This window comes from Lepeophtheirus salmonis, chromosome 14 (assembly GCF_016086655.4).
Source record: "Lepeophtheirus salmonis chromosome 14, UVic_Lsal_1.4, whole genome shotgun sequence".
NCBI lineage: Eukaryota > Metazoa > Arthropoda > Copepoda > Siphonostomatoida > Caligidae > Lepeophtheirus > Lepeophtheirus salmonis.
In genome coordinates, this window is record NC_052144.2 from 6,050,434 (window position 1) to 6,069,970 (window position 19,537).

The 19,537-nt window shown below is 31.5% G+C and overlaps 2 protein-coding genes across 2 annotated transcripts; both read left to right on the forward strand.

The window, feature by feature from the left end:
• The first annotated feature begins 11,190 nt into the window (after positions 1–11,190).
• On the forward strand, positions 11,191–12,121 carry LOC121129699 (uncharacterized). The gene is made up of 2 exons (XM_040725421.2): positions 11,191–11,559; positions 11,627–12,121. The coding sequence occupies exons 1-2, from the start codon at positions 11,244–11,246 to the stop codon at positions 12,004–12,006; spliced, it is 696 nt and encodes a 231-aa protein (XP_040581355.1). The 5' UTR covers positions 11,191–11,243; the 3' UTR covers positions 12,007–12,121.
• Positions 12,122–17,667: 5,546 nt separating this feature from the next.
• LOC121129559 (uncharacterized) lies at positions 17,668–18,585 on the forward strand. Its single transcript, XM_071893406.1, has 2 exons — positions 17,668–18,031; positions 18,100–18,585. The coding sequence occupies exons 1-2, from the start codon at positions 17,806–17,808 to the stop codon at positions 18,468–18,470; spliced, it is 597 nt and encodes a 198-aa protein (XP_071749507.1). The 5' UTR covers positions 17,668–17,805; the 3' UTR covers positions 18,471–18,585.
• Positions 18,586–19,537: the final 952 nt, after the last annotated feature.

The window sequence follows — 19,537 nt, forward strand, 5'->3', positions numbered from 1 at the left end:
TCTTTGTTTAAATATACAACATACATTTTTTTAAGTGCTATGAGCGTAGTAAAACTTCGAGGCAAGGGTCTTGACTAGTCATAAACAAAACTCCAGCAAAATCTAAATAGCAAGAGTAAAACAACAGCCGATAATATGGAGAGACGTCGAGTCGCAATTTTTGAACTTTCCAGGCGGGAAAAAACTCCCACTGAAATTGCCAAGGTTCTGAACTGCAGCCGCACCACTGTTTACAGCATGGTAGCCCAAAGAACTCCTGAGGCAACCACAAGTTCTAAGTCAAGGCCTCGAAGGTCGGACGAAATGGGTGCTGCCGTGAAAAAGTCTGTCGAGGACAGTTTAACAGTTTTTTAAAAGGATCTGCTCTTTTCCACAATGGAACCATTTTCAACCAAGAAATCTTCAGTTGTGACTTGTGGTCCAACTTCAACTGTGCTGATGCTGAAGGTTTGTACTCCAAGAATGAAGAGCTAGCTGCTGCAAGAGAAGAAGCTTCAGCCGCTTTAGCTGCTGCTGCCTCCTCATCTGGTGCTACTGATTCGGATGCTTTAGCCACCGTCGCTGCTGCTAGTGGTGGTGATGGAACATCAACGGCTCCTGTTCCTGTTGCAACTGCTCAAGGTGGTTATGATGTTCCTCCAATCGCTCCGCTTCCTTCTTATGGAGCTGCTCTCGCTTCCTACCCTTAAAAACATTAGCAATACTAAGCTCGTCGACTTTTATTAATATATACTTTTATGTATATATCAAAACTTTTACTACCAACAACGCTTTTGCGATCGAAATGCTTAGGGGTCTTTTTTATATTAGACAAGCTGTTTTTATACTTATTTTAAACATTTTGTTATGTATTTCATAATTTTGTGAATATGGTATAAACATATATATGTGAATTTTATACAAAAATTATATAGCTGAGCTTTTTATATATATTTTTGCCTCAACCTTAAGTGGTATTTGAGGATATGGTTAATGTATTCTCTCTTAGTTAGTATTGATAAACGTCCATCCATTTAATTTCGATTATTTCCCTTCATTTCTAACGTAAGGAAAAATCAAAATCTACTTGAAGAATTTATGAGGTAAAACTTTTTTAATCTCCTTTCTTTAACCAAAAAAAGTATACAATAAGACGTTCTATGTATAGTGAATATCTTTTATAAGTAACACAAGAGTGAGACGGTAGCACTAGAAGTACAAAGGACATGATAAAATAAATTATGAGAGGGGTTAGTTTCATTTCATAATGAACAATGTCTTAAAGGAGTATATTTTTTCATGAAGAATTAGCACTTTGTTTCCCAAACTCTCATCTTCATCGTACATATTGTAAAAATAAAGGCCGAAAGGGGTTAAAACAACTCAAAGATTACAATATTTGTCAAGCAATTTCAATCCAAAAAAGTTCTTTCAACGAGTTTGTTATCAATTTGCTGAACAAATATGTATAGGTGTATATGAAATGTTTTGATGAATATGTACACAGTTTGAGAATTGAGAATGTCTTTCCTTTACTAGGCTCATTCAAAACAACGGTTCCTCGGTTAAACAGTGGGCTCAGTTACTCAGAAATACTGGGTTTATTTCAATATGTATCAGACTGCTGCCCTGTGTTGAAAAACTTCTTTCTGTCTAATAAAACACAGAAGATGTTCTAAAAACGATAGTTCAAAAGAAAATTCTAGATCCTCCAACACCACCATTGATTATGTTAGAAATCATTCCAAACAAGATAATTAAGAAAATGTCCAGTATTAGTATTAATCGTGAAATTTAGATATGCCAAATATTTATTATAAACATTTTATATGTTTATAATAATATTGTATTTACCTGTTCAAAATACCGATAATTGTAATTAAATTAATCGTAGGCTATCTACTTGTTAGTTAGCGTACATAACAGTTAAAAAGTTTGACTGATTTATACCAAAAAATTTATATACGTATATATTTACTAAGGTTTGGATTCGTTTGGACATTTTCTTAATCATCTTGTTTGAATGGATGGTGTTTGAATGTGTTGATGAATGTTTGTTTGTTTGATGGTGCTTAATTAAATCTGAAAAGTGAAGTTAAAGTTGTTTTTATAATTGAAAATGTGTATATTTTGAATCCTGAAGCTATAATCGATTTAATTAGTGCTGAAAAGTAGTGTACAGGATGTCCACAATAAATTAGAACTACTTTAAACTTCATCCAGATCCATAATGAGGATATTTGGGGTTAAATCATACTAATATAAAAGGTTGCATGAACAATGTACTATAAAATCCACCACAATTGTTTTGGGAACAAACAATAGTCATCATGGAACAAGCAAGGAGAGACGCTATCCTCGAATTGGCTCGCGCGGGAAACAAGCCCTCTGCTATCTACAAGCTTCTTAACTACCCCAAGACCACAGTGTACCGGGTCTTCAATGCCTGGGAGGTTGAGGTGAGGTCTGCTGCAAGGCCCACAAGATGAGAAGTGACCGAATCCGTACTCCCCGCTTCCTTGAAGGCCTCCAGAAGTCCATCAAGGCTTCGCCAGGGACTTCCTTGTCCAGGTTGGCTAAGAACCGTGGAGTGAGCAAACAGCTCGTCTCCAAGGCTGTGAATGAGGACCTCGGGTACAGGTCATACCGAATGGCCAAACAAAACATCCTCACGGTATCCATGAAGGCCACCAGGCTCACCAACGGTAAGCGTCTCCTGAATGACCTGAAGAGCCATGGAGGAAGAATCATCTTCTTCTCAGACAAGAAGAACTGGACTGTCGACAGAAGCTACAACATCCAGAATGGCAGGTGGCTTGCCAATGAGAGAGAAGAGGTCCCTGCGGTCTTCACCACAAAGTTCCCGGGCTCCATTACGAGGGAGTGGAATGCTGTCGATTCTGTGGAAGTAATCAGGGCATTCAAATCCTTTAGGGGCAGGATGGAGAAGATGGTGGCTGCTGAGGGTGGACATGTTGAATACATTTATTGTTTAGTATCATGTCTAACTTTTTCATACTAACAAATACACTCCAAATTCCATTTTTATCAAGCAGGTTGAATTTTAAGACAGTTCCAATTTATCGTGGACACCCTGTATAGTGTTATTTGAGACCTTTCAAACGAGGTTTTTATTCCTTCTCATTGGTTTTCTACTATCGGGAATCCTTTTTGACATATTGTCCAGTAAAGATTGTCGCCATCTTCTTATGCAACTACTCTTCATTTCTCTTTGCTGATCGCACTCTGAATAAACACACAAACAAAAATCGGGAAGATTCTTCGTTTGTTTTTTCCCCCTTTTTTTGAATTAATATTATTACAAAATAAAAAAGTATTGGTTCTATTTGACATATAGTGTAAAAGGGAACAAAGTTCGCTCCCGTTTTTATTATTATTTTTTTTTATCTTAGGTACAACTTTTGATGCTTTACCTAAATACTTACAAAAGGGGATGGATACGCCCACAGGCAAAGAAGGACCAGAAACATCATTAATCAGATTGATGAGTTTTTGGGTCTAGAGCTGTAAAAAGATAAAATCGACAAGGAAAAAACCTGTCAAGAAGATTGTCAAGACTGATTCGATGATTTTCAAAATGAAACAACAGAAATCAACACCGTTATGAATTAATGTAAAGAGAAAAAATTCTTATAAGGAACGAGTTGAAAGTCAGGAATTCTCGGACAGTTTGGGTAGAGATAAAACATTCAATATGCGAATAAAAAGTCCGTGGGGGTCAGTGACCTATAATGAGGTGACTGACCATTTATCCCAATTCATAAAAGTAGAAGGCATTAAAGTGGCACAACCGAGGTCCATGGATGCACAGGACATGAAAAACTCCTTGTTATATCAACAATTTCCCCATCTTTTAAAGCAGCCCAGTTCCATCTTAAACATTATGTCAAGAGGAACCCCCAAAAATGTGTCTTCTTTCTTTAAATGGAGCTATTTATCAACTAGAGTTTGATAGGATGACCAAGCAATGTTCTAAATGCTTTGAATTTAGACATGGCATAACCAAATGCAAGCAATTGACTAAAGGACCAAAGGCGTTTACGCAGTGGATCAAAAGTAGGCTCCACCCGCCAGGCAAACAGACAAACAGTCATCTTTACGGAAGAGGTCAATTCCAAAAAAATTCTAAGTCTTGACGGACAAGATAATTTTAATGAGCCACGTGAGGAATATACAAATCAACACAAGGAAATTGAAACTGAAAAGGAAGTTATAGGCCAACGAGTTCAAATAAATCAACCTGCAGACGACATAGCAACAGAGACTCCGATTAATGAATCAACCGAGATGATTGCTGGTGAAGAAAATAGGATCAATGAAGAATGTAACTCTCAAATGGATGAAGAACTGTGGGCAGGAAACTAATGTACAGAGAAAAGTCAAGAAAAAAAATCAGAGGAAATTATTAAAATTCCAGACGAAGATATATTACGTGATGAAAACCAAGATATTAAACATAAATCTGACAACTCCAATGAAAATCGAATCGTGGTATCAGTCTGATTGATTTGAAAAAACCGGCTGTGGGGGATAAAGCTACTGAAAAACAGGAAAAGCTAAAGAACCCAAAAAAAAAAAAACCCCAAAACACGCTCACATAAGTGATTATGTGGAAATTACGGCCTGAGCTGGGTCTGTTTCAAAGAGATTCTCCTTTGAAATAGGATTATCTGCCAATAGTAAAGAAACGACCCACAAAGTACATTAAGAGCTACGGTTGCAGTAATTGTTATTTAAGTTAAAATCTGTTTTACTATGACACAGAATGTGAAAAAAACTATTTTAGTTTCTTATGACTATGTAATATTATTCCTCCAGATTATATTCAGATCTAAATCTACAAACTGATGAAATATAATTTGAAATACAAAGAAGAATATAAAAAAAGACAAGTTCCTTTTATAGATACACTCACAATTAAGATCAAGTTTTTTTTCTATTTTTATTTTGATGATATTGAAAAACAAAAACAAAAAAGAAGATGATTCCTATATAAAGTATGAGATATTATATGGATCAACATTCATTAGCAGTTCATCTGTCAACCGGTTAAAAAGATTGGAAAAAAAAACCTCGTGCAATATGAAGGTCTTCATTGTTTTAACCGCTGTCTTTGGACTTGTCCTTTCTGACAAACCCCTTGGTGGATATTGAGCCCCTCCTCTAAGTACATATGTTAGTGGAGGAGCCGGTGGTGCTATTGGTGGAGCTGGTAGTGCTTTTGGCGGACCCGGTGGTTCGCTTGGTGGAACCAGGGGTGCTCTTGTTGGCGAAGGTGCTGCTGCTGCTGGTAATGGTGAGGGCGAGTCCTTCATTCCTGGAATAGCTGGAGAAGACTACCCAATCTACAACAAAATTCCAGAAACATCCTTTTCTTGTGAGGGACGAATTGAAGGAGGTAAATAATAACTTCAATTCAAATAATTGAAAACTATGCTTATATTTATATATTATTATTTATTATAGGATACTATGCTGATCCTGAGGCTGAATGCCAAGCTTTCCACATCTGTATTGCTGATGGTGAAGGAAGTTTGTTGAAAGCATCTGCTCTCTGCCACAATGGAACCATCTTCAACCAATAAATCTTTACTTGTGACTTGTGGTCTAACTTCAACTGTGCTGATGCTGAAGGTTTGTACTCTAAGAATGAAGAACTCGCTGCTGCTAGAGAAGAAGCTGCTGCTGCTGCTACCTCAACTGGTACTACGGGTGCTGACTCTGCTACTTCAACTGCCGCTGCTGGTGGTGTTTCTGCTGCTTCAGCGGCCGCCGCTGCTGGTGGTTATGGTGCTCCTGCTCCCGGTGGTCTTCCATCATATATCATCTAAGAAAAGCCATTTCCTTCAATTTCGAAAAAAATATAAAAAAAAAAAAACTGAAAACTGTTCAAACAAATTATTAATGTACAATAAATAGATAATAGAATTATTATCAGAATTTTACGTGCCTGAATGTTTACAAGGATAAAAATGTTTCAATTTTGAGTCAAAATTTGTAGAACAACATAGGGAAATATAGAATATATACATTATAGTATAATTATATTATATACATTAAAAGTATAGATAAATTCCATAATATTAAATATTAAAAAGTTTTGTTTTGATATTATGTTTAGTGAGAATAACTTTGTTCTCATAAGAGAAGAAAATGAAGAAGGGGCGATGAGACACAATCATTTCTGTTGAATTTCTTGTCTTCTAGACTGATTTCCTCATTTTTAAATCATAAAAAATTTCACAAGCGTGCCAAACGAGTAGCATAAATTTAAAAAAATGTGAATTTATAGATACTCTAAAGGTAAAAAAAAAAATAAAGCACAGAACACTTAACCAAAAGAGTGACGACATGGGAAAAAATTGCACCTTGAGTTATTTTATAAATTTGTTAGAAGACCATGTGGAAACTTTTGGTTCTCAAAAGTAGAAAATATGTCTTTCCAATCTAAATTTCTTATAATGAACAAACTTATTTATATGAAACAATGGTTTTTCTTTATCTAAACTTTTCAGGAAAAAAAATTAAAATATATCAAATATATACATCAAAATTTAATTGCCTCTTACGATGATCATATATCATCTTTTTACAAAGCTTGATTGCAATCGATCTTTAACTTTTGCCATATTCCAGGTAGCTAACCAACAAACAGAGGTAAGTAAATACCTCTGTTCAGCTTTGTAAACATCTGAAATGTATCAGATTGTCCAACTGAATCATTTTCAACCAAAAACATTTACCTGTGAATTGTAGTCCAACTTTAACTGTGCTGATGCCGAAGGTCCGTAATTAAAAAATAAAGAATTTGCTGCTACAAAAAAAAAAAAAAAAAAACTTCTTCTAAATTTTTGTTTTTCTGCTGGTTATGGTGATCTCGAATATTAAAAACATAACTAACAGCAAATTGGACATAAAAGGTTCCAAAACATAAGGAAAAGAGTTATTTTTGGAATTAGGCATATGACCTGTCTTACAACTATATAAGTATGTAAAATCACCTATATTCAACTAAAATTACTAAAATACTGCACAAGATTTTTGATTGTATTTAATATTTATCAAAGATTTCCAAAAAGGTTACACAACAAAAATGAGCTTAATTTGGCTATCTTTATATAAACGCTTATTGTAAGGAAAATCATTTTAATGTAATTTTGACGGAGCGATAGTGTATATTCGTAAAACTTTAAGCATGAGCTTTTCGTTTTTAAGTAAAAAGTTGGGAAAATAAATAAAATCTTTAACAAAATAATGAACATTTTTGTATCCAATATGAATTTTATTTTTATGGCTGTAGGTTTTGATACTCAACAATCAAACAAATATCACGGGTCTCTCCTACTCCCGTTGTCATATTCAAAATTCGAAAATACATTATACTTGTAAAAAATGTTAAGAAGTCAACAAAAAGGAGAATTAACTGTTTCAAACAATAATTTATTATTTCAAGTTATTAATAATGAACTGGTTTATTTGGTTAAAAAAAAGTGAGGAAAGAAAGAAGGAAAATATAACTAAAATAGTTTGACAATGTATAAAGAGGCATGACAGGATTCATTACTCAATCGCTCTATGTAAAATCTTCTTCAGACAAGCATCTGGGGATAAAGCATTCATTATTTTAACAACCCTTTGTGGATTTACTTTTGCTGAAAATATATTAGGTGTATATAGACCTCCCCATATTTCCAACTATGAAGGAAATGTATCATTAGATGCCAATACCGCTTAAGAGGCAGTGGTGTTACCGCCAGAATGGAAAAATAAACATTATTTTTTCAATTAATTTGTGTACTGTTTTGGACGTAGTAGGATACAGTGTCATATTTTTAATTCCTTATTCATTTTGTTTTAAAAAAAGTAACTGTAGATAGTACCAAATAAATTATTTCTTCAGGGTCGTAGCCTGGTATGAAGTCATCCCTGTCTGAGCCACCTTCATTTCTCCCAAGATTTTTAATTTTAAGTATTTATTTTATTTGAATATATTGTATACTTGAACTTAATTAATGAAAAAGACTTTGAAATAAAATTTTGACAAAAGATATTATATTCAAAATACAACAAATCCGTTTAAAATTAATTAATTATACCACACCTGTAGACAGCAATATGAGTCAAAATATGGTGCTTAATGTAAGAAATAAAAATTAATGTGCAAGAAATAAAAATAAAGTGACTCATAATTTTTTTTAAATATAGCAATCATTGCAATTAATCATATTCTCTAATATAGCATAAAACTTTGAGTAGCTGGCCTTGATCAGGTTCGGCTAGAGATTGGATTATGCTTCTGAGATGGTTGAATTGAAAATTGCTTTCACCAGTCAGGCATGAGTTCATTGCAGTTTTTCAAATCGATGCACCCTATTAGACAGTAAACTTACGGCGTTTGCATATTTATTCTTCTTTTAGAATAGGATAGTACCTTAATAAGATTTACAATTCTAAATATTTATTATATTTGAAAGTTTAGAAATGATACATAAAGTTCTACACTCTATATAAAATATATATTTTCTCAAACTTTGAGATGTTTTTAACTTAGCACAGCTCAAATTTCTTATTTTTAGTCCATAAAAAAATTAAAAATAAAATATTGATTATCACAAAAACTGAATAAACTCTCTAAATTGTATTCAGAAATATTCAACACCTTTTGAAGGTTTTGGACACGATTTTTAAAAACTTATTTTTACAGACATGTATGCACAAATGATGATAAACTAATTATTATTAAATTAAAAAAATAGTAATCTGTTTTGGGGTTTTAAAAACAGAGAAGAAAGAAAAAAGGAGAAACATAGTTAAAAAAATATATAAAAAAATGACACTCTTATATCAGTTATATTCGAGGTCCTCTTTAGATAATTATCAAAAATAAATTGCTTACTCCAAATTCCACAGTGAAAAGTATAATTTTTTTGCATCTCATTGAAAAAATGTGCTGGCAGAGAAGCCATTAGGTGTATATGAACATCCCTCTCTTTCTAGCTTTTAATGAGCTGTTGATTTTGCTGGAGATGATGGAACTGATGAAGACAAGTTTTCCATTCCCCATACCCCCCTTTACAACGAAGTTAAAGGAAACGTCCTTCTCGTGTGAAGGGCAAGTTGAAGGAGGTAAATAACAAATTCAATAATAATGCTAAAATTTTGATGATGGTGAAGGCAGTTTGTTAAAAGCGTCTGCTCTCCGTCATAAGAAAACCATCTGCAACTGAGCTGATGCCGAAGAATGAAGAACTCGTTGTTGCAAGAGAAGAAGACTCATCTGGTGCTGGTCTTCCATCATATGTCATCTGAAGAAAGTCGTTTTTCTTCCCTTTTGAAAAAAAACATAACAAAATTTCGTTGTGAGCCAGTCCCAGGTGGTATTCGTGGTATATATGGGTCCTCCATCTTGCTGGATGGTCCAAGGCTCTTTCCTTAACTTGTTCTTGACTCAAGGCTATAAATGAGTCTAAAAAATTCCTCATTATAGGTCTTGGCGTTTATCCAATTCTTGCTAAAAAAATACTTGGCATCGCTTTTCCCATCTTTGCACCATACAGGGTCATTCTGGACGTTGAAGGCCACATTGTATGTAATTCTTTGATTCTTCGAATATTTGACGGCGTTCGGCTTTATCTTTTTTTTTTCACAAATCAAAGTGGTTAAAACAACTCAAATATTATAATATTTTTCAAATATGAATCTACAAAACAGTTCTTACAACGGATTTGTTATTAATATGCTGAACAAATATGATCGGTTAGTCTTCTGAATTCTATACTGCCTTGTTTTGTGAGGGAAGTAAGCTAAGTGTGATTAAAAAGTTAATAAGACTTTTCAAATACTACATTTCCCAAATGTATTGGTGTCGATTTTTGACGTATAGATTGGTAAAGAAGAGTATAAGTAGGCACAGAATAGCAAAAAAAAGGTAAAAATTGATAATGATCAAGCAGAATGTAGAATAGTACAAATTTCAGATGGGTATGTTTACATTAAATGAACCATATGTCCTATTACGCCTTATATGTATATATTATTTAGTCCTTTTCTTGTAATTGGCTTCAAATAACTTTGGATATTTCCATAGTAAAAATCCCGATTTCTTAAAACCAACATTATTTAATCAAAAAAATGAATAATAATAAAAAAAGTTTTTAGATATATTATATCTATAAATGCAAAAATTTAAAATATTATTTTGATTGAATAAACTGTTTTTCTTATTTTATAATTGACTAATTAATCAATTAAGAAAATATAATTATATTTGTTTTATTTAATAAACACTGATTTAAATAAAATTTCACAAAATACATATTGTTTTTCAAACAACTTTAGAATAATTCAATAGTAAAAATGACACTTACTCTAACTTAATTTTGTTTAGCTAATACTATTATTTAATAAAAGAACTTTAATGAATAGTTTTAAGAAAAAATATCTAATTTTCAGATATATTAAATCTATAAATACATAAAATGCCTCAAAATCCTTGGCTTCTTCGATTTTCAGTTTGAATTGATCACTGTTTTTACTTATTCTATTAAATATGAATTATCATTAGTTTTAGTAGTTTTTGCATAAAATGTATTAAGTATACGAAAGATACCTTACTTCAATTTCTTATTTTGATAATTTTTCAATAATCATTTTGAAAGTCTGAATGATATATGATATATTATTTTATATAATTCAAGGATCTAAGTTCTCTTAATAATTAGATTATCATATTTATAGTGAATTTACGAAAGATACAACTTCAATTTCTAATTTGATAATAATTTTTCAATAATCATTTTGGAAAGAGAGGTCTCATTCCATTAGATGAATTTATAAATTTAACAATTGAAGGTCTCATTTTTGTAAAATTTATTGAATTTTTAATTATAATTTAATTTCAAATATGGCTTTGAAAATGATATATCTTATAATGACTTTAGAATCCTAAAAACAGTAATTCCCCAATAAGATATTTGTAAGTTTCGATGGAAAATAAAAATGAATCTACAAATTGAAGAAATATAATTTGAAATTCAAAGAACAATAAATTAAAAAGACGGGTTCCTTTTATACTTACGCTCTCAAGTCAAATCAAGTTTTTGTTTTTCTATTTTTATATTAATAAAATTGAAAAAAAAACGAAGATGATTCCTATATAAAGTATGAGATATTATATGGATCAACATTCATTAGCAATTCAACTGTCAACCGGTTAAAAAGATTGAAAAAAAACCTCGTGCAAAATGAAGGTCTTCATTGTTTTAACCGCTGTGTTTGGACTTGTCCTTTCTGACAAACCCCTTGGTGGATATGGAGCCCCTCCTCTAAGTACATATGTTAGTGGAGGAGCCGGTGGTGCCATTGGTGGAGCTGGTAGTGCTCTTGGTGGAACAGGTGGTTCTCTTGGTGGAACCGGGGGTGCTCTTGTTGGCGAAGGTGCTGCTGCTGCTGGAAATGGTGAGGGCGAGTCCTTCATTCCTGGAATAGCTGGTGAAGACTATCCAATCTACAACAAAATTCCAGAAACATCCTTTTCTTGTGAGGGACAAATTGAAGGAGGTAAATAATAACTTCAATTCAAATAATTAAAACTATGCTTATATTTATATATTATTATTTATTATAGGATACTATGCTGATCCTGAGGCTGAATGCCAAGCTTTCCACATCTGTATTGCTGATGGTGAAGGAAGTTTGTTGAAAGCATCTGCTCTCTGCCACAATGGAACCATCTTCAACCAAGAAATCTTTACTTGTGACTTGTGGTCTAACTTCAACTGTGCTGATGCTGAAGGTTTGTACTCTAAGAATGAAGAACTTGCTGCTGCTAGAGAAGAAGCTTCTGCTGCTGCCGCTACTGCCGCTGCTACCTCAACTGGTACTACGGGTGCTGACTCTGCTGCTTCAACTGCCGCTGCTGGTGGTGTTTCTGCTGCTTCAGCGGCCGCCGCTGCTGGTGGTTATGGTGCTCCTGCTCCCGGCAGTCTTCCATCATATCTCATCTAAGAAAAGCCATTTCCTTCAATTTCGAAAAAAATATAAAAGAAAAAAAAACTGAAAACTGTTCAAACAAATTATTAATGTACAATAAATAGATAATAGAATTATTATCAGAATTTTACGTGCCTGAATGTTTACAAGGATAAAAATGTTTCAATTTTGAGTCAAAATTTGTAGAACAACATAGGGAAATATAGAATATATATATTATAGTATAATTATATTATATGCATTAAAAGTATAGATAAATTCCATAATATTAAATATTAAAAAGTTTTGTTTTGATATTATGTTTAGTGAGAATAACTTTGTTCTCATAAGAGAAAAAAATGAAGAAGGGGCGATGAGACACAATCATTTCTGTTGAATTTCTTGTCTTCTAGACTGATTTCCTCATTTTTAAATCATAAAAAATTTCACAAGCGTGCCAAGGTAAAAAAATAAACTTTTGGCACAGAAACTTAACTAAATTTCAAAAGAGTGACTTATTTATATGACAACGAGTAGCATAAATTTAAAAAATGTGAATTTATAGATACTCTAAAGGAACACTTAAAAAAAAAATGGGAAAAAATTGCATGAGTTATTTTATAAATTTGTTTTGGAAACTTTTGGTTCTTAAAAAGAAAATATGTCTTTATCTAAACTTATAATGAACAAACTTATTTATATGAAACAATGGTTTTTCTTTATCTAAACTTTTCAGGAAAAAAATTAAAATATATCAAATATATACATCAAAATTTAACTACGATGATCATATATCATCTTTTTACAAATAAACGATCTTTAACTTTTGCCATATTCCAGGTGTAACCAACAAACAGAGGAAAATCATTTTAATTGTCCAACTGAATCATTTTCAACCAAAAACATTTACCTGTGAATTGTAGTCCAACTTTAACTGTGCTGATGCCAAAGGTCCGTAATTAAAAAATAAAGAATACAAAAAAAAAAAACTTCTTCTAAATTTTTGTTTTTCTGCTGGTTATGGTGATCTCGAATATTAAAAAGATAAATAACAGCAAATTGGACATAAAAGGTTCCAAAACATAAGGAAAAGAGTTATTTTTGGAATTAGGCATATGACCTGTCTTACAACTATATAAGTATGTAAAATCACCTATATTCAACTGAAGTTACTTGAATACTGTACAAAATTTTTGATTGTATTTAATATTTAGCAAAGATTTCCAAAAAGGTTACATAACAAAAATGAGTTTAATTTGGCTATCTTTATATAAACGCTTATTGTAAGGAAAATCATTTTAATGTAATTTTGACGGAGCGATAGTGTATATTCGTAAAACTTTAAGCATGAGCTTTTCGTTTTTAAGTAAAAAGGGGGAAAAATAAAAAAAATCTTTAACAAAATAATGAACATTTTTGTATCCAATATGAATTTTATTTTTATGGCTGTAGGTTTTTGATACTCAACAATCAAACAAATATCACGGGTCTCTCCTACTCCCGTTGTCATATTCAAAATTCGAGAATACATTATACTTGTAAAAAATGTTAAGAAGTCAACAAAAAGGAGAATTAACTGTTTCAAACAATAATTTATTATTTCAAGTTATTAATAATGAACTGGTTTATTTGGTTAAAAAAAGTGAGGAAAGAAAGAAGGAAAATATAACTAAAATAGTTTGACAATGTATAAAGAGGCATGACAGGATTCATTACTCAATCGCTCTATGTAAAATCTTCTTCAGACAAGCATCTGGGGATAAAGCATTCATTATTTTAACATCCCTTTGTGGATTTACTTTTGCTGAAAATATATTAGGTGTATATAGACCTCCCCATATTTCCAACTATGAAGGAAATGTATCATTAGATGCCAATACCGCTTAAGAGGCAGTGGTGTTACCGCCAGAATGGAAAAATAAACATTATTTTTTCAATTAATTTGTGTACTGTTTTGGACGTAGTAGGATACAGTGTCATATTTTTAATTCCTTATTCATTTTGTTTTAAAAAAGTAACTGTAGATAGTACCAAATAAATTATTTCTTCAGGGTCGTAGCCTGGTATGAAGTCATCCCTGTCTGAGCCACCTTCATTTCTCCCAAGATTTTTAATTTTAAGTATTTATTTTATTTGAATATATTGTATACTTGAACTTAATTAATGAAAAAGACTTTGAAATAAAATTTTGACAAAAGATATTATATTCAAAATACAACAAATCCGTTTAAAATTAATTAATTATACCACACCTGTAGACAGCAATATGAGTCAAAATATGGTGCTAAGAAATAAAAATGTAAGAAATTTTAAAAATAAAGTGACTCATAATTTTTTTTTAAATATAGCAATCATTGCAATTAATCATATTCTCTAATATAGCATAAAACTTTGAGTAGCTGGCCTTGATCAGGTTTAGCTAGAGATTGGATTATGCTTCTGAGATGGTTGAATTGAAAATTGCTTTCACCAGTCAGGCATCAGTTCATTGCAGTTTTTCAAATCGATGCACCCTATTAGACAGTAAACTTACGGCGTTTGCATATTTATTCTTCTTTTAGAATAGGATAGTACCTTAATAAGATTTACAATTCTAAATATTTATTATATTTGAAAGTTTAGAAATGATACATAAAGTTCTACACTCTATATAAAATATATATTTTCTCAAACTTTGAGATGTTTTTAACTTAGCACAGCTCAAATTTCTTATTTTTAGTCCATAAAAAAATTAAAAAAAATAAAATATTGATTACCACAAAAACTGAATAAACTCTCTAAATTGTTAATTATAGATATTCAGAAATATTCAACACCTTTTGAAGGTTTTGGACACGATTTTTAAAATCTTATTTTTACAGACATGTATGCACAAATGATGATAAACTAATTATTATTAAATTAAAAAAATAGTAATCTGTTTTGGGGTTTTAAAAACAGAAAAGAAAGAAAAAAGGAGAAACATAGTTAAAAAAATATATAAAAAAATGACACTCTTATATCAGTTATATTCGAGGTCCTCTTTAGATAATTATCAAAAAATAAATTGCTTACTCCAAATTCCACAGTGAAAAGTATAATTTTTTTTTGCATCTCATTGAAAAAATGTGCTGGCAGAGAAGCCATTAGGTGTATATGAACATCCCTCTCTTTCTAGCTTTTAATGAGCTGTTGATTTTGCTGGAGATGATGGAACTGATGAAGACAAGTTTTCCATTCCTGGGGTAGATAAAATACCCCCCTTTACAACGAAGTTAAAGGAAACGTCCTTCTCGTGTGAAGGGCAAGTTGAAGGAGGTAAATAACAAATTCAATAATAATGCTAAAATTTTGATGATGGTGAAGGCAGTTTGTTAAAAGCGTCTACTCTCCGTCATAAGAAACCCATCTTCAACTGAGCTGATGCCGAAGAATGAAGAACTCGTTGTTGCAAGACAAGAAGACTCATCTGGTGCTGGTCTTCCATCATATGTCATCTGAAGAAAGTCGTTTCCTTCCCTTTTGAAAAAAAAAACATAACAAAATTTCGTTGTGAGCCAGTCCCAGGTGGTATTCGTGGTATATATGGGTCCTCCATCTTGCTGGATGGTCCAAGGCTCTTTCCTTAACTTGTTCTTGACTCAAGGCTATAAATGAGTCTAAAAAATTCCTCATTATAGGTCTTGGCGTTTATCCAATTCTTGCTAAAAAAATACTTGGCATCGCTTTTCCCATCTTTGCACCATACAGGGTCATTCTGGACGTTGAAGGCCACATTGTATGTAATTCTTTGATTCTTCTAATATTTGACGGCGTTCGGCTTTATCTTTTTTTTTTTTCACAAATCAAAGTGGTTAAAACAACTCAAATATTATAATATTTTTCACAAATATGTATCTACAAAACAGTTCTTACAACGGATTTGTTATTAATATGCTGAACAAATATGATCGGTTAGTCTTCTGAATTCTATACTGCCTTGTTTTGTGAGGGAAGTAAGCTAAGTGTGATTAAAAAGTTAATAAGACTTTTCAAATACTACATTTCCCAAATGTATTGGTGTCGATTTTGGCGTATAGATTGGTAAAGAAGGTTATTCGTAGGCTCAGAATAGCAAAAAACTGGTAAAAGTTGATAATGATCAAGCAGAATGTAGAATAGTACAAATTTCAGATTGGTATATTAACCTTAAATGAATCATGTCCTATTACGCCTCCAAGAGTCTGAGATAATGGATATTTCCATCCCGATTTCCAAAAACCAACAATACTCAAAAAAATAATAATAATAAAAAGTAGATATCTAAGGGTATGCAAGAATTTAAAATATTATTTTGATTGAATAAACTCTTCTTCATTATAATTGACTAATAATCGAAAAAAGTTAATTATATGTATATATTATTTAGTCCTTTTCTTGTACTTGGCTTCAAACAACTTTAGAGATAATTCCATAGTAAAAATGACACTTACTCTAACTTAATTTTGTTTAGCTAATACTATTATTTAATCAAAGAACTTTAATGACATAGATTTAAGTTAAAATATCTAAGCTTTCAGATATATTATATCTATAAATACATAAAATGCCTCAAAATCCTTGCGCTTCTTCGATTTTCAGTTTGAATTGATCACTGTTTTTACTTATTTTATCAAAAATTAAAAATACATTTATCAATTAAGAAAATATAATTGACTAATTTGTTTTATTTAATAAACACTGATTTAAATAAAATTTCACAAAATACATATTGTTTTCTCAAATAAGGTTAGAAAAAAATCAATCAGACCTTAAAAAAGATAAATGTCACACTATAATTTTCTGACTTAAAAAAAAAAACAATAGCGTTTTTGTTCTTAAAATGGAAAATAATGATATTTTCAGAAAATCAAAAAGTAATAAAAATCCTAAGGGTATTCACAAGATATTTATACAGGTCTTTTTGCATGTATTTATACATCATATGTTCCTTGTATAGAGTATAGACCTATTCAAAAGTGTGTTTTTTAAAAATAAAAATATGTTTCCTCACTTTTTTCCAATGCTGTAAGATGTGATAAACTAAAAAGTAATTCTTACAAGGATCTAAATATGTCCTTTACCCTGATTAATCGGCCTTAATAATGTTCTAAAATATGAATTATCATTAGTTTTAGTAGTTTTTGCATAAAATGTATTAAGATTTACGAAAGATACACTTACTTCAATTTCTAATTTGATAATAATTTTTCAATAATCATTTTGAAAGTCAGAATGATATATATGATATGTTATTTTATATAAGTTCTTAGGTTCTCCATTAGATGATATTTATAGTGAATTTAAACAATACTGTGGGAAAGAGAGGTCTCATTCCAACAATAATGTATAAATTTAACAATTGAATTTTGTAAAATTTATGTTAATTATAATTTAATTTCAAATATGGCTTTGAAAATGATATATCTGATAATGACTTTAGAATCCTAAAAACAGTAATTCCCCAATAAGATATTTTGTAAATTTCGATGGAAAATAAAAATGAATCTACAAACTAAAGAAATATAATTTGAAATTCAAAGAACAATAAATTAAAAAGACGGGTTCCTTTTATACTTACGCTCTCAAGTCAAATCAAGTTTTTGTTTTTCTATTTTTCTATTAATAAAATTGGAAAAAAAACGAAGATGATTCCTATATAAAGTATGAGATATTATATGGATCAACATTCATTAGCAATTCAACTGTCAACCGGTTAAAAAGATTGAAAAAAAACCTCGTGCAAAATGAAGGTCTTCATTGTTTTATCCGCTGTCTTTGGACTTGTCCTTTCTGACAAACCCCTTGGTGGATATGGAGCCCCTCCTCTAAGTACATATGTTAGTGGAGGAGCCGGTGTTGCTATTGGTGGAGCTGGTAGTGCTTTTGGCGGAACAGGTGGTTCTCTTGGTGGAACCGGGGGTGCTCTTGTTGGCGAAGAGTGCTGCTGCTGCTGGTAATGGTGAGGGCGAGTCCTTTATTCCTGGAATAGCTGGAGAAGACTACCCAATCTACAACGAAATTCCAGAAACATCCTTTTCTTGTGAGGGACGAATTGAAGGAGGTAAATAATAACTTCAATTCAAATAATTGAAAACTATGCTTACATCTATATATTATTATTTCTTATAGGATACTATGCTGATCCTGAGGCTGAATGCCAAGCTTTCCACATCTGTATTGCTGATGGTGAAGGAAGTTTGTTGAAAGCATCTGCTCTCTGCCACAATGGAACCATCTTCAACCAAGAAATCTTTACTTGTGACTTGTGGTCTAACTTCAACTGTGCTGATGCTGAAGGTTTGTACTCTAAGAATGAAGAACTCGCTGCTGCTAGAGAAGAAGCTTCTGCTGCTGCCGCTGCTACCTCAACTGGTACTACGGGTGCTGACTCTGCTGCTTCAACTGCCGCTGCTGGTGGTGTTTCTGCTGCTTCAGCGGCCGCCGCTGCTGGTGGTTATGGTGCTCCTGCTCCCGGTGGTCTTCCATCATATATCATCTAAGAAAAGCCATTTCCTTCAATTTCGAAAAAAATATAAAAGAAAAAAAAACTGAAAACTGTTCAAACAAATTATTAATGTACAATAAATAGATAATAGAATTATTATCAGAATTTTACGTGTCTGATTGTTTACAAGGATAAAAATGTTTCAATTTTGAGTCAAACTTTCTGGAACATAGGAAATATAGAATTCATACATTATAGTATAACTTTCTACAGTTAAATTAAGGTTAAATGATGTGGTCTTTTTGCAAGCTTTTTAACCAAAATATTCATGTGACAAATCAAAATAATTATTCATTATTTGAAGAAATCAAAAAATTAACTAAAATCGTAATTTTAGATTTTACTTCTCATCAAATCAACTAAAAATCTGAAGAACATTATTTTTTTTGTAGCAGGCCCTAGGACATTGACGACTACCATAAGTAGTCTTTTATATCCTTCAATCAAGTTATGAAACATCTTTGAATGTATTTTTCCCATTTCTCTATGCATATTTTAATTTTAATTAGGAGGATTCCTGTGATATACTTTGACTTTAACTGAGCTCAGATATTTTCCTTCTAATAAAGATCTTGATGAAGTAATTAGAGTTTTTTTCTAAGAAATATGATGAAGTTCATATGACTTTGTTTTTGGGATCTAAAGTCTTTTGTTAAGAAGTTTTTTAAACTTGTTGTATGGCTTAAGATTATAATCCAGTATCACAAAAATAATCTTTTATAACATAATATATTTTACTTTGATTAAGACAGCAATGCTTGTTATGAGATGACTAGGTAGTTAACCATTAACTAAATCGTGGATATATTTTTTAAAAGTAATAGACTGGGCCATGACCAATAAATTTTATTTCATCATCAAATCTTTAAATTTATAACAAGTACTTTTATTTCACTAATATTTAAACAAGTTACTGTTGTATGTTTGTAGAATTACGAATATTACTTTATACACTTAAAGTTTTTAGCTGCATGTGTTTTTATTTAGATTCATTTTTTGTTTGTAATTCTATATAAATAAAAATATTAAACGATATCTATGTATATTGAGTAATTATTGTTT

What these genes read in the sequence shown, in the direction of transcription:
- LOC121129699 (XM_040725421.2), top strand. Translation starts at nt 11,244, where the DNA reads ATGAAGGTCTTCATTGTTTTAACCGCTGTGTTTGGACTTGTCCTTTCT. An exon ending in TGAGGGACAAATTGAAGGAG is followed by an intron (nt 11,560 to 11,626) that starts GTAAATAATAAC and finishes TATTTATTATAG; the next exon opens with GATACTATGCTGATCCTGAG.
- LOC121129559 (XM_071893406.1), top strand. Translation starts at nt 17,806, where the DNA reads ATGTTAGTGGAGGAGCCGGTGTTGCTATTGGTGGAGCTGGTAGTGCTT. An exon ending in TGAGGGACGAATTGAAGGAG is followed by an intron (nt 18,032 to 18,099) that starts GTAAATAATAAC and finishes TATTTCTTATAG; the next exon opens with GATACTATGCTGATCCTGAG.